At 41.0% G+C, this 15,803-nt stretch overlaps 1 protein-coding gene across 8 annotated transcripts in view; it reads left to right on the top strand.

Moving 5' to 3' along the window:
* Window positions 1-15,803, top strand: part of PTPN4 (protein tyrosine phosphatase non-receptor type 4) — a 190,075-nt gene that overhangs the window by 161,887 nt on the left and 12,385 nt on the right. For 6 of the 8 annotated variants that reach the window (XM_030579718.1, XM_030579717.1, XM_030579722.1 and 3 more), the window contains 2 exons: window positions 3,830-3,958; window positions 7,638-7,786. In XM_030579718.1, coding sequence (XP_030435578.1) covers window positions 3,830-3,958; window positions 7,638-7,786 — 278 coding nt within the window. Of the gene's footprint in view, window positions 1-3,829; window positions 3,959-7,637; window positions 7,787-10,284; window positions 11,438-12,281; window positions 12,912-15,803 lie in introns of those variants that run through there. The other 2 variants (XM_030579719.1, XM_030579720.1) reach the window with 2 other exon arrangements.

The raw sequence follows: 15,803 nt of genomic DNA, 5'->3' as shown, positions 1-15,803 counted from the left end.
GTTTCAGTTTTAAACCCTTTCTTTCAGGATTATTCAACTAGTCTTAACATTTAGTGTAGTACTTGCTTCGTCAGCACATATACTAAAATTGAAACATATATAAATCTTGATTCTCATGTTTCATAAATGAGTTTTTAAAGACTTAATCTAACTGTTTTTACAGTGAAGTAGTAAACAAAGTTACCTGCTTCGAGTGTGGTTTTTTTCCCCTGAGCTATGTCAACTCAAAAAAGTCATTTTTTCTAGATTAAAGTTTCTGGACAGGGATGATTTAATCCTGTAAGGAGGCCTTGGACCAGTGTTGTATTATTTGCTTTGCAATGTCATAAATTTGTCTTGCAATGTCACGACATCACAACAATCGCCAATTATACTATGGAGTTCTTTGGAGAATCTTAAATCCACCATTATCCCTTTATCTTTGAAAAGACATGGAAGATGGGAGAGATTCCAGAAGACTGGAAAAGGGCGAATATAGTGCTGATCTATAAAAAGGGAAATAAGAACAACCCGAAGAATTATAGACCAGTCATCTTAACTTCTGTACCTGGAAAGATAATGGAGCAAATAATTAAGCAATCAGTTTGCAAACATCTAGAAGATAAATAAGGTGATAAGTAACAGTCAGAATGGATTTGTCAAGAACAAATTGTGTGAAACCAACCTGATAGCTTTCTTTGACAGGGTAATAAGCCTTGTGGATGGGATGGAGCAGCAGATGTGGTATATCTTGACTTTAGTAAAGCTTTTGATGTTCTCACATGACCTTCTCAGAAACAAACTAGGGAAATACAGCCTAGATGGAGCTACTATAAGGTTGGTGCATAAGCGATTGGAAAACCATTCCCAGAGAGTGGTTATCAGTGGTTCACAATCATGCTGGAAGGGCATAACAAGTGGGGTCCTGCAGGGATCAGTTCCGGGTCCGGTTCTGTTCAGTAACTTCATCAATGATTTAGGTAATGGCATAGAGAACACAGTTATAAAATTTGCATATGATACCAAGCTGTGAAGGATTGCAAGTGCTTTGGAGGTTAGGATAAAATTCAAAATCACCTGGACAAACTGGAGAAATGGTCTGAAGTAAATAGGATGAAATTCAGTAAGGGCAAATGCAAAATACTCCATTTAGGAAGGAACAATCAGTTGCACACATTCAAAATGGGAAATGACTGCCTCGGAAGGAGTACTACAGAAGGGGATCTGGGTGTCATAGTGGATCACAAGTCAAATATGAGTCAACAGTATAACACAGTTGCAAAAAAAGCGAATATCATTCTGGGATGTATTAGCAGGAGTGTTGTAAGCAAGACATGAGAAGTAAATCTTCCGCTCTACTCCACACTGATTAGGCCTCAGCTGGAGTATTGTGTCCAGTTGTGGGCACCACATTTCAAGAAAGATGTGGACAAATTGGAGAAAGTCCAGAGAAGAGCAATAAAAATGATTAAAGGTCTAAAAAGCATGACCTATGAGGGAAGATTGAAAAAATGAGTTTTTTTAGTCTGGAAAAGAGAAGACTGAGAGGGGACATAACAGTTTTCAAGTCCATAAAAGGTGGTTACAAGGAAGAGGAAGAAGAATTGTTGTTCTTAACCTCTGAGGACAGGACAAGAAGTAAGGCATTTAAATTGCAGCAAGGGAGGTTTAGGTTGGACATTAGGAAAAATTTCCTAGCTGTCAAGGTGGTTAAGCACTGGAATAAATTGCCTAAGGAGACTGTGGAATCTCCATCATTGGAGATTTTTAAGAGTAGGTTAGACAAACACCTGTCAAGGATGGTCTATATAATACTTTTTCCTGCCATGAGTGCCAGGGACTGGACTAGATGACTTCTTGAGGTCCCTTCCAGTTTTATAATTCTATTACTTTCAAGCTGTATCTCCGCGCAGTGGAGTACTGCCTCTGGGTATTTGCTTAATCAAATGAAAGATTATTAGTGTTTGCAGATTGACTACTGTACGTGCAATCTTTTATTTAAAAAGATTTGTTTTTGAGTAGTTAGTCATGTTAGTTCTTAACCCCATTTTTATATATGCTTTTAATAGAAAAAGCTGTTATGTTACATGTTGCTAGCTGCATATATACAAATTATAAATAAGAAAGTAATTCTAAATAATTACGTGTATGTTGCCATAATGGCATCACCTAATTTCAGCTACACCTGAAACTCTGGTTGATATTGTCTCCTTAATAATTTTGCCCATTGTGTTGCCTCTGTCCACTGAAGTACCATTCAAATATTAGCACATACCTGGTGTATTTCATAAAACAGCTGGCATACTATTTGTAACATTCAGTAGCAACTGGAGAACTTGAAACACATAAGCATAATTGGCTGATTACAATATCCTGAAATTTCATCATAATTCTGAGTTTTATTTGGTGGGTTTTACAATAGATGTCTACCATCCTGGCCAGCAAAACTGGTCTGTGTTGAGGATAGTCACATTAATTCAGACTTCAGTTCAGCTGTGTGTGCGCGCATTCTTGTTAAAATAACCGTGTATTGTCTGCCAGCACAGCACTGTTAAACACCATAAAAATAATTATAGGTGTGTGTTTTAAATGTTTTTAAACTATTTTTCAGTGACTCAGTTTTACTATATGATGCTGTGTGCTCCCAAAGGAACACAATTAGAGGGAATTTCAGTTCAAGTGCCCTTTTAATTTACTTTAATTTTCTTTGCGGATCTCAGAACAGACCCACAATAGCAGTTCTCTAAGGTTTTTTAATACTAATATTTATAGAATTCTTTTAGAACTGCTAAATATTGAAATAAAAGGACTTCATTTGTCTTACCTATCGGCATGCTCCCTGCTCTAATGCTGATCAAGGAGCTAATGAAGTCATTATCCCACTGCATGCCAGAATGTCTCAGGGGAGCAGAAAGTCTGCAGATATGACTGCTTTTACAGACCCTGCCGGCTGGATTAGAAAGATAAAAAATATGCATGAACTGAAATGACCCCTATTTATATTTGGGCATTTAAGCAGTTTGTCATAAAGTTGGTCGTCTTTAAAGTTCTCATTTAACCGTAAAGATTTTGGTAAACCCACCACCTAATGCACCTTAGTTTTGTCCCACCATGAAGCAATCTTAGTCACTGCTTACTGGCCACCTCCTCCTTTCACATTATAGCAACATGTTTTCTTTTTCATGTAAATCTGCATTAAGGAACGATTATTTTAGGATTTTAGAAGTTAGCAGTGGATCTAAGGAGGGACCTATCACTGTGGTGTCAAAAGGGAATATTTAAAAAGAAGTAATATCAAAAGTTAAAGGCATCACTATTCAATTACACTGAACTCTAGAGTTGGGGCCTGTGTGAAGGAAACAAAGTTGAGAAGAGAAGCAGGACTTCTACATGATGTTACCTGACTTTATGTATGAAAATCAAGTATTTAAGTGCCTGCAGGCTGTGTAGTTATATAATATTCACACAGATAGATCCGAGGAAAAGTTTGGTGCCTGCTAATTGAAACCATATTTTGCCCTTAGCTGTTCATACGGAACTTTCATGGAGTTACATGCATTTGCAGAGTCAAAATTTGATCCTTTGATTATGTCATATGAACAAAAACAGTTGAAACTGGTTAATTGTATTCATCTGCTCAGGACTAATATCAATTACACTAGTTTGAAATTTTTTATTTGTTATGCAGTTAATAGCTCGTTTTCAATTATAAACCCCTGCTGTATGTTCAGTAAGTAAGTCAAGAGTAATTACAAAATGCTCAGAAGGGAACTTGCCGAATCTAGAAAGGAGGAAAAATAACGGTCTATGAATCTAAAGACTGTCATCTTTGAAAACCTCTTGACCTTAGGTTAAGTGCCATCAGTACTGGCCAGAGCCTACAGGAAGCTCATCATATGGAAATTTCAAGATTACCTGCCATTCAGAGGAAGGAAATCCTGCTTATGTCTTCAGAGAGATGACAGTGACTAACCTTGAGGTAAAACTATAATATAGTTATTAGTCAAATTCTGTGGAATCCTCAAAGTGGAATTACCTAACTGCGGACATTCTTTCCAGTTTTATAGCATGTCCACATGTAGACTTTTGACTATATCCAATTAATTGATAATTTTAAAATCTCATAGAAAATGAGTCTCAGTTTGAAAGATCTTATTTTGTGTGAATTATTTTTTTTTTATGAATACATACCTTTTGTTCACAAAAAAGTTTTAGTGGTATCTTTTCAGGGAATTGAACACAAATTTAATCTTGTTCTTCTAATGTTCTTGTACAGTGCAATATATTAGTCATATGGGATGAGTGTTAATTATCTAAGAGCTTTTTGGTCCAAGATAATCCTAAAGCTAAAGCCATGACAATAATTAAATAAGAAATTATTAGAGATTTATTTTAATATATTCCCTTGATCTTTTCCAAACATCATTAGATTAGAATAGAAATTAGAAACTTTTCATTGTTGCTGCCTAGAAACACATTTTGTGTCTCTGAGGACAGTTTTCAGTAAACATTTCTTAATAGGGTAACAAACCACATTAGGAGGATAGTATTCCTAAAACAATGTCTTTAAGCTTCATATTTTTAAACGAAAACCTGGATTTCTGATATATGTGGCAAAATTTATGGGGACAATTCTAAATGTTGGGAATATGCAGGTTCCATCTAAAAAAAACTGTGGTTATGGGTAAGTATCCTTCATGTATTATCTTGAAGAAAAAGGATTTGCAGGTAGAACCAATTCCTAGTAACTTAGAAAATGAGAGAGGATCGATATTTTGAAAGACAGTGGCTCTGTTTGAGGTGAAACAGTTACAGTTCTTCTGAACTTAGTCCAAAAATATACTTTTTGTAATTTTGACAGTTACCACAGATTGGCACAATAATTAGATTACCATTTTTTCGCCCCTTAAGTAGGATAAGAGCTCTGCACTGGTTGCTTTTGCATTTCCAGGTGCAATTCAGAGCGCAGATGATCATCTTTAAAACATCGAATGATATGACTCCCCAGCTAACTGAAACTTTCTGATATTGTACACTTTTGCAGTAAAGATCAGTTGGGAAGTTCTCACTGTTTACTGCAGCTGAATTATCCAAAACAGTCATTTTATGTGTAAAATTTCTCACAGAATAGGCCTATTCTCCCAGTGTTCTATTGCATCTCAGATATTGTACAGTATGTTTTATATATAAGTGAATAATAAGTCACAGAATAGCATCAGGAAGAATGAGATTCTCCTGAGAGAAATTACATCATAATTAATGGAGACTGCTAGTCAAATGGCTGTTATGGTGTAATTTTGCAAAAAAAGGAGACAGCTGTATTTTTCTCTTTCAATTTTGAGAATCCGATGGACAAGAGTTTACATGAATTTGAAGGTGTAATATAGGAGTATCTTCCAAAATTTTAGGATTTATGAAGCCTAGTCAGTGATCCTCTAAAAACAGGAGAAATCTGGGAATTTTTTTAGTATTACTTTGGTCTAGCAGGCATGTGGATGTGGTTGGGTGGAGAAGGCCTTCAGTAAACCAAATAAGTCAGGGTAGAAAATAAAGATGTGCTGAGGCTGATACACGGTGGAAGAAATCTTGGTTACTGTATGTTTTATAGTACTTTACTTAACTAGCTATTTATGTTTATTATAAATTAAATGTAACTCTGTAATCCTGACTGAGCACTTAATTAGTGCACCAAGAGGTACCTAGTATTTCAGAAGGCTGAAATTTTCCTACTACACAGCTGCTTCTCCTGTTCCACTGTCTGGTCAGTCTTTCTACATTCCAGCACTCTAGCACACACCTCAGTGTACACCACATATAGCTGTAGATATTTATGGCCATGGCACTCAGGGTCTCGTCACCTGCTGGTCCCTCTCTTTCCATTTCCCTCACCCATCTGCTTGCATAGCCCCTTTCCTTCCCTTTTTGCTTTTCCTAGACTCCCCGCTACTTAAGTTTTCTCTCATGCATACAGAACTGCCACCACATACCTCTGGCCCTACTTTCTGCAGCCTCCTCAGGTCATGTTTATTTTGCATATTCTTTAATCCCCCAATTCCCTGATTTTTTTAAATTAGAAATTATTATTATTTTAGGCTACCTGTTGTGTGTTCTGTTGTGGTTATGGTTAGAAAAGAGAGCACAAAAATAATATCTTCTTATTCAACAAGTTTGATCGGTGGGTGTATTCAGTTAGATGTGCTTCTTTTATAGACAAGGGCAAGTTTTTGACTATCGTTTACTCTTATTATTCCTGCAGTGCCAGCACAACTGAGAATGTGAGAGCTGGATTCTCTTCTGGCATACATCAAAATAATTGTTAACTAAGTTTCTGTTGCAGAATATTTTATTAGGAGTATAGAACAACTTCTGTATGAGGAGAGAATAAGACTAGAACTTTTCAGCTTGGAAAAGAGATGACTATGGGGGGATATGATTGAAGTCTGTAAAATTATGACTGGTGTGGAGAAAGTAAATATGAGGAGTAAATAACACTTCCTTAACACAAGAATAGGGTTTACCAAATGAAATTGATAGGCAGCAGTTTTAAAACAAACAAAAGGAAGTATTTTTTCACACAACACACAGTCAGTCTGTGAAACTCATTGCCAGGGGATGTTGTGAAGGCCAAGACAATAACAGGATTCAAAAAAGAACTAGATAAATTCATGGAGGATAGGTCCATCCATGGCTATTAGCCAGGATGAGCAGGGATGATGTCACTAGCCTCTGTTTGCCAGAAGCTGGGAATGGGCGATAGGGGATGGACCACTTGATGATTGCCTGTTCATTCCCTCTCTGGCACCTGGCATTGGCCACTGTCAGAACACAGATACTGAGCTGGATGGATCTTTGGTCTGACCCAGTATGGCTTTTATGTTCTTATGTATTGCTAATGATGTGTGAGGCAGAAAAGGCATAGCTTGATTTTAAGATGCCTGGCTGTGTTTGGTACTGGTGGCTAGAGGGAAAAAATCTTTTCACTTTAAAGTTGAGAAAATGTGATCTGCCATTTAGGTGCAGCAAACATGGAACCCATAGTGCTATTTTTAGAAAATTGCTTTTCAGAGTAGAACTACACTTTAAAATAGCGATCTTCTCTTTCTTATGCATTATTAGTCATATCTCTTTGCTGCTTTGTTGAATTGGTATATGGTATTTTTGTCCAAATTGCACCTGGTTGCTTATTTTACAATGCACTTTGGTAGTGAATTTTAGAAATTATTCCAGCCCATTTCTAATGCATTATGTTTATATTATGGTAATACCTAGGAGCACTAGTCAGAATCAAGGTCCAATTGTACTAGGCACTGTGTATAACAAAGCAAGACTGTTTCTGCCCCAGAGAGCTCCACCAACAGACAGAGTGGATTGAAAAGATTAGATAACAGTAAAACAGACTTTAGCAGAAAAGCCAAAGTAATAGCTTGCCTGTTCTAGAGATTTACTCTGAATGGCTTATAAAGACATATTTGTGCCTTTTATTATTGTTTATAAGGAAAAATACGATTCTAAAATATGTGTTGACAAATAATTAATATTCATAAAGTGCTTTGAGATGTCTAAATGAGAGGTAATTATGCGAGTATAGTTGATTATTGCTGTTTTTTTTAATTATGAAGTCTGAATTACATTTGAACAAGTTTTGTATTCCTGATTAGAAAAATGAAACTCGTCAGCTCACCCAGATCCAGTATGTAGCATGGCCTGATCATGGGGTTCCTGATGATTCCAGTGACTTCCTGGATTTTGTGTGTCTTGTACGAAAAAAGAGGGCTGGCAGAGAAGAACCTGTTGTTGTTCATTGCAGGTATTTGTTTTTTCTAGCTTTCATAAATAGTCTGACTGAATGCCTCTTCTCATCACATGCTTTCTTCTCTATTTTATTTAGTCTTTTATTGTTCACCATTTCTGATTAAATTCAATTATAAATTTCATTGAGTTCCTGTTAAAGTAAAGAGACAAGGGGATTTAAAATTTGAATTGAACAGTTATCCATAATTCTCTATACCTTTTGCTATTAGCATCACGCTTGAGTGAGCAATTTTCAGAATCAAATGCACTGTCTTGTTTCATATAGGTAAAATGCCTGTGGATAGTAATGATCATGGTAATTCTAGAGGGAGAAGAAACCACTTCCCATTTAGGAAACTGCTATACATACAGTGCCTGTGAACTGCAAAATTCAAAAAGAGCTGGATAAATCTTATATCCATAAGGGCAAGATCGATCTCTCTCTCTAGCTTGTACAGTAGTGACATAAATCACTTTTTCACCAAAGTCTGTCTTCTCTCCAGTACTGAATATTTGTGTATCCATATTTACCAGATTCAAATACTTAACATTTGTGTACTTTGACATGAATGAAAACACCTGTATTCATGTTTTCTTTAAGCTGTATTTCAGATTTACATAGACTATTAATGTGCTGTTCTTAACATTTCATCATTCACATTTAGAATCCATTTAACACAGAATCTCCACAGCACTTAATGTAAGTAGAAGACAGGAATAATACTTAATGCCAAATTTTGTCTTCAAATCAACATGCACATCACCCACTGACTTCTTTGAGAATTGCAGGCATACATATATGAATAGACTTTGGCCCTTTCATCTTCAAAATACGGTACAAACAGCAACCCTTACAATCTAACCTGTCAAGTAGTATACCATTTTATAGATGAAGAAACAGAGGCTAAAGAGACACCGTGAACTTAATTTTTGTATCTATTGTTTTTACACGTAAGACCTAAGATTATTATAACTGGATGTTGTGGTGTGCTACTCACCGCTGCGGCGCCTCCTGCTGGTCATCTCAGGAAACTCGTGTGTCTAGCCTCTAGAGTGCCCTCTTCAGGCTGGTGTTCCCTGCCGCTGGCCCCCTTGTCTTTTGTGTGCTGTCCCCTGGCAATATCCCCGCAGTCTCAGGGTCTCCTCCCCCAGGAGACCCCCCAACCCTCTATCCCCACCTTGCCTCAGTCGTGAGCTACTGCTAGTCACCATCTAGCCCCTGCTCACTGGGGCAGACTGCAGTGTAAAAGCCACTCATCATAGGCAAGGGGGGTTTGGACCTGCTGCCTCTGCCTTCCCATGGGCTGCCCCCTGCAACCCCAGTACCTAATTGGCCTTCCACTAGGTCGCAGCCTGTGGGGTTTCCAGGCTGGAGCTCCCCAGCTCCCTGGGCCTTCCCCCAGCTCTGCTCCACTCCAGGTACCATCTCTCTACTCCCTGCAGCCAGGTCCCTCCCTCTAAAAGCTAGAGAGAGTCTGTCTCTGGCCTCAGCCCTCTTAAAGGGCCAGCTGGGCCCTCATTAAGCCGGCCTTGGCCTGATTGGGGCATGGCCCCCAGCTGAGGCTGCTTTCCACAATCAGCCCCACTTTTCCTTCCTTGCCACAGCCCTCTCCCCGGGCTGTTTTAAGCCTTTTAAGGCAGGAGTGAGTGACCACCCCACTGCACTGGAAAAGATTAGAGCAAAAATTGTTGGTTTTTTCCCCAATATGTTTACTTTGTGCATTTGACAGCCTCTTGTGTATTGTCAATTTCTCCTGGTTTTGTCTGGATCTTTCACACAGGAATGGGAGGGAAATACATTTTCTTCTGCCCAAGGCAAAGCTTGGACACTGTGGCAGTGCAGAATACCAACACCTCTCTTTTTCTCCAGAATCTTAACTTTAAAGGTTTTCTTTGTTTTTGTTGTGTTTTTAAAGTATATTTCTAGCTAAAGTATGTGATTCCAAAGAAAACCTCAAAAGTGTGAACCAGGAATTACTGATGCAGAGACAGGCCATGTCTATATTTACAAGCTTACAGCCAAAGAGCTGTACTGATACAGCTGTGCTGCTACAGGAGCGCTTGTGTAGCTGCGTTATGCCAATGGGAGAGAGCTCTCCTGTCGATGTAATAAAATCAGCTCGATGAGCAGCAGTAGCTCTGCGGCCGACATAGCACTGTGCACATGAGCACTTGTGCCGGCAAAACTTATGTCACTCAGGGGAGTGTTTTTTTCACACCTCTGAGCAACAAAAGTTTTGCCAACATATGTGCTAGTGTAGACATGGCATTAGTTTGCAGAGAGCCTAGAATAATACCTCTGGGAGGTGTCAAGTGCCTCATTCATCTCAGGGAGGTGTTAATTCAGCTGCCCAATGGTGAAAACTTTAATGACAGCACTGATAGCTATTTCGTGCTTCATGTAAACAAAGAGAGGGAGGGTCACAGACCTTGCACAATTTACTGTGTGTGATGTATCATGAGGGAAACTCAGGTGGGTGGCATTTTAGAGATACTATCACATTTCTTCCTCAGTCAAGAAGCACCCATACCCAGGGGACTGAAGCTCAAGGATTCTAGGGATGTCATGTGATGCACATCTTTTGAATATCTGCCAAGTCTACTGTGGTGATTTCTCTTTTTGGCGACTCACGTGCCTGGCACTTACTTTCTCGGAAGAGCATGGAAGAATACCACCACCTTTTTTTCTCTCCAGTTTGATCCCAGAAAAATAGAAAAAACTGCAGATCCATTAGAGTGAATCTTCCCTTCCTTGCAATAATAGACACAAGTGATTGTAAAGCCACAAAAATTGGCAGGAAAACTTTGTAAACCTGTTGTATATGAAACTACATTGAGTTATATTTTTTTAAACTGATGTCCAACTCTCTTGGAATACAGTACTTATGCCACAAAACTATTAATGTGTGGCCTAGACAGACCAAAAAGAGTTAATATCAGCCATTTAAAAATCTGTATATCTGAACACTAATTGCTGCTAAGGGAGAACTGTAGAGAGAGAAATTGTCAGCATTTATGTTCTTTGTAAATCAGTGACTTCCCAGTAAATAACTGTTGCTTCCTCGAGTAGTGTCCCTATGGGTGCTCCACTGTAGGTGCTCCTGCAGCCCTGCACTGCTGATTGGAGAATTTTGGTAGCAGTGTCCATTTGGCCTGCACATATGTTGTCCCCTCCTCGTACTCTGCCACAAGGCTAACCAGCTTTGCAGGGGAGAACCCTTCTCAGTTCCTTCTCAACCACCCCTGGCTAGAGACAAAGCTATTAGCTGTCCGTTCATCAGATTGTTAACCCTATTGTTCTAACTTAATCTTTCTTTTGTGAGTTTAGAGTTTCATTTTTTCCTTAAAAAAAAAAAAAAAAACCACCACGAACCCCCCCCAACTTTATTTACTAATTCCCCTTTTCTGGGAACTATCCCTATGTGGGGTATGCCTGGTTCACTGGGGTTTAAGAGGTGCCTCTCCTGTAAACAGGTCATCCCCTAATGGACGGACATTCCTATTGTGTCCATTGCCTCAGGGAAAGCCATTTTCCCCAGAAGTGTGTTTTTTGTCAACAGCTGAAGCTGTGGTCTCGAAAGGGCAGAGAGCTGAGACTAAGGGTATGGCTACACTTGAAACTTCAAAGCGCTGCCGTGGGAGCGCTGCCGTGTCAGCACTTTGAAGTGTGAGTGTAGTCGCAGCGCCAGCGCTGGGAGAGAGCTCTCCCAGCACTGCACATACTTCACCTCCTCATGGGGTTTAGCTTGCAGCGCTGGGAGCCAGGCTGGGGGTTTAGCTGCAGCACTGTTTACACTGGCGCTTTACAGCGCTGTATCTTGCAGCGCTCAGGGGGGTGTTTTTTTCACACCCCTGAGTGAGAAAGTTGCAGCGCTGTAAAGCGCCAGTGTAGCCATGGCCACACACACCTTCTAATGGAGGCAGCTGTGCAACCACCTGGAGACTTGCATCAAGATTCACCCAGAAGACAGGAATCTTCACCTAACTAGACTGCCTTTGAACTCATTGCCACTCGTTTGCTCACATACCTGTTTATGAAGACAGCATTCCTGGTGGCGATCACCTTAGCGAGGAGAACTGGGGAGATAGCAGCACTGATGGCACACTGCCCTAATACAGTTCTTTCAGAACAAGGTTATTCTCCGACCACACTCCACAAGGTTGATTTCCTCCTCTGTCACGTTCCTCAAGAATGTCCCTGTCTTGGAAATCTGCAGGGAAGCAGTCTGGACATCTGTGCATACCTTTTCAGAACACTATGTGATTACTGGGGGACTCTGCTTCCGGCACTATCTTTGGCTCCGCAGTATTATCATTCATAGCAGACTCAACTCTGAAGCCCCAGCCTCCTCCCATTAGGGATACTGCTTGGGAGTCACTTACAGTGGAACATCCATAGGGACACTACTTGAAGAAGAAAAGGAAGTTAGTCACCTTGTGCAGTAACTGGTTCTTTGAGATGTGTGTCACTATGGATGCTCCATGACCCACTCTTCTTCCCTCTACTTCAGAATTCTTGTCAGGAACTCTGCGGTAGAGAAGGAACTGATGGGGGTTCACCCGGGCAATGGTGGTTAGCTCATGGCAGAATATGAAGAGGGGACAGTGCGTGTGCGGGCCGAACAGACACTGCCTCCAAAGTTCTCCGATCAGCAGCGCAGGGACGCAAGCATACCTACAGTGGAGCATCCACAGGGGGACGCCTCTCGAAAAACCATCATTACTGCACAAGGTGAATAACTTCCTCTTTCTCTGCTTTATCATCAAACAGCTTAACGTATGGGAATTGAAAATGGGTGCTAATCTGAATTATAAGGACTAATCATTCTGTTTTAGGGTTGGATACATTTTTTCTAATTTTTTAAAATAATGTTATTCTTTCTATTGAAGGATACACTAAATCTTGGTACAGTGCATATATATCTTGATATTTGGAGCATTATCCATAGGAATCCTGAGTATATTCTTAGCTTCTTTTTGTTGAGCAGTTTTTCATACAATATTGTATTTGCCCCTAATGATAAAGTTCTATTCAAACCACTACATTATATGGTAACCTTTGATGCCACCTTCTGGACAGAATTATAAAGGAACATATTAAAGTTTTGTAGAATATTTAAATTCTAAATTGTATTAAAAATAAAACTGATCAAGATAAGTTACAGTTTCTTTATTAATGTGTACTTATAAGATTCAACTTGTTTAAAAGCAGACATTTTCACTTTAGCCTGAAACACCTTCAAACTGTATCATTTAAGGTACATATAATGACGCAAATACAGGTTCCCAGTCATATTGACAAATGGAAAACACTGGTTTCCCGACAGTACCAAGTGTGTATTTTATTTTAATTTCTCTTAATATGAAACATTTTGATTTAAAACAACATGTTTACCATGCTCAAGAGTAAATTGCCTCAGTTTTAGGTGTTCTCTGAGGTTTCCTAACTCCAGAAGAGTGTGTACATACACATAAAGAAATTAAAAGCAAGCCTTTTTTGTTTTTAATTTTGAATAAATATCCTTTCTGTAAGACTTCTCACTATTTTGCCACTTGGGAACCTTCATGTTGTAGTTTACCTTTTATTAAAAGGTGTTGAGATTAGGCGAGTTTTTTATGTAGACAAATCCTTAGAGCCTTTTTGGTGTACAGAAGCAGGATCCTGCTTATGCTTACCTTCTGAAGCATAGATTCCTAATTGGAGACTATTTTATTTAAAGTTTAACATTTTTTCACCAACTTTTGGTTAGTACATTTCCTATTTATTTTTTTACAAGCCAAGGCTAGCATGCCATCCAACTGCCCTGGGAGCCAGTTCTAACAACTATAGGGGCATTTTATGCCATCTGAGCAGCATAAAGTGGAACACAGAATCTAGCTCTTCATCTTCAATGCATAGTTCTTCAGCACTATGCATTATAATCTCAGCTGGGAATTCACTTCTGATGCCCTGCTATGTGACCATGTCATTAAATAAGTCCTTAGTGGTTGTCTAAAAAAAATACTACACAGTGTAGTCGTGGATTTTTAGACATCTGCTCTGACCAGCCGAAATGTGTCCTGTGCAGCTGCTGGCCTCTAAAGAGACTGCTGTCTGTCCAGCAGTGGCAGCTTCTCTCTATTCCAAGTTATTTGTCCATAGAAACAGCCGGATGGTGTTAATTTCAGCATAATTCAGTTACCTAAGCTGGCCAACTTCACAGGGTTAGTCATAGAATGCACCTGTTCAGTTACCACATACAGCAGTCAAGCTAATTGGGGTTGGTGTTGCCCTAATGTGGAAGATGGGACAAGAGTCATTCAGTAAAAAGCTTCTAATGGGGTATCGTGAACTGAAGCACCCCCTCACTGCCTGATGATTCTGAAATGAACCGTTTGCCACGGTGAAGAAAGAGGGAGCTCATTAGGCTGAAGCACCTTTAAAAAAAAAATTTGAAGGGAACTGGAGTGTGCCCTCATGGCACAGTATAAGGGACACCGCTGGCTCCCCCCACGCTCAGTTCCTTCTTGACCCCAGTGATGGTGCACAGAACATTCGCTGCTTTTACTAGTATTGCTTAGGCTTCGTTCATACGAACTAGAGTTCTTGTACATAGTTAGTAGTTGAGTTAGTTAGCCCTTAGCAGTAGTTAGTTTTGTTAGTCTTGTCTGGGACTTAGCCATGGGCCAGGGAATGCCCTGTCCCCATGCTTTAAGCCCTGCGATCACTGCAAACAGCCCATGCCCGTGAGCGATCTGCGTAGTAGCTGTCTCAGGTGCCTTGATGAAGGGCACATAAGTGATGTGTCGTATCTGCAAGTCCTTTAAACCTAGGACTAAGAGAGACTGCGAGATTAGACTCATAGCACTCCTGATGGAATCGGCGCTCACTCTGGTCCCAGAGCAGAGGTCCAACTTGGCACACAGCACCATGGCAAGCCATTTCGACGAGCCGGCACCAATCCCTGTCCATGGCCCCAACCAAGAAGTCGAAAAAAGCCGGTAGGGGACGGTCTCCTACTCCACGCAAGGGGAAGGACAAGGCTGGGTGTGAGCTAAGACTCACACCAGGCAGCTCATCTCCCCCATCGGGATGTTGGGCCTCAGCGCATGTCAGGCGATGCAGCCCACCCCGTTCCTTGTCTGAAGGCCTGGACACAGGGATGGACCTTTGTCAGCTTCAGGTGCCATACATGCCTGAAGCACTCCAGGCTGTGCAGGAGATCCTGATGCTCCCAGTGCTGCCCACATCGGCCTCATCGGTTCCCAGACCTCATGGCGTTGGAACCTTTCATCTGCCTTTACCCCAACGGCACCATTCCCCATCGTGGGGGACGTCCTGCCACCGTTCACCTGCTTGAAGCCGTCACGCCTCGGAGTTAGGGAGGCATACGCATCGGAGCCCTCTACGGTCACCAGACCCTAGGCACTGGTTGCGGGACTTGAGGAGGACCTTGCCGGTTACCTGGCACAGACCCATGGAGGCATGTGCTCCCCAGCAGGAACCTCAGAACCAGCCCTTCGTGTTGCAGAACACCGTTACAGATCCCGGGAACGATCAGAAGACTGGAGTCGCAGGCCCCGCCAACAATCCCAGAGATGGGTGTCACCATATTGGGGAGATCCCCCACCAGTGCCTGGCCTATTATACCTCAGGTCCTGCTCCTCATCCCGGTACTGGTCTCGAAGCACTAGGCATGGATTGCCAGTCTTCCATCCCCAAGGTCCTCGCAGAGGTGCATGTCCCACTCGGACCAGTCCTCCTCTAGGCTTGACCATGATTATCGCCAAGCACAGAGTTGCTGCTCCAGTGGATCCTGGTCACCGGGTAGCAATTGCTCCAGATATGGCTCCGGTATGCAGCAAGGCTCCACATCAGCGGAACAGCCTCGCAGACTCTCAGTGCTGTGTGTACCATTGGTACCAAAACCTGCCCAGTGGCTGGCCCTGTGGTACCAGCCTCCTCCTCGTCATCACCAGACAAGGCCATCACAGAGCCCCCTCACCCAGTTCCTCAGATGACGCTAAGGCACACCAGGAGCTGCTGAAGAGGG

Source organism: Gopherus evgoodei, chromosome 11 (genome assembly GCF_007399415.2).
Source record: "Gopherus evgoodei ecotype Sinaloan lineage chromosome 11, rGopEvg1_v1.p, whole genome shotgun sequence".
Taxonomy (NCBI): Eukaryota; Metazoa; Chordata; order Testudines; family Testudinidae; genus Gopherus; species Gopherus evgoodei.
This window is presented reverse-complemented; position numbering and strand designations above follow the sequence as displayed.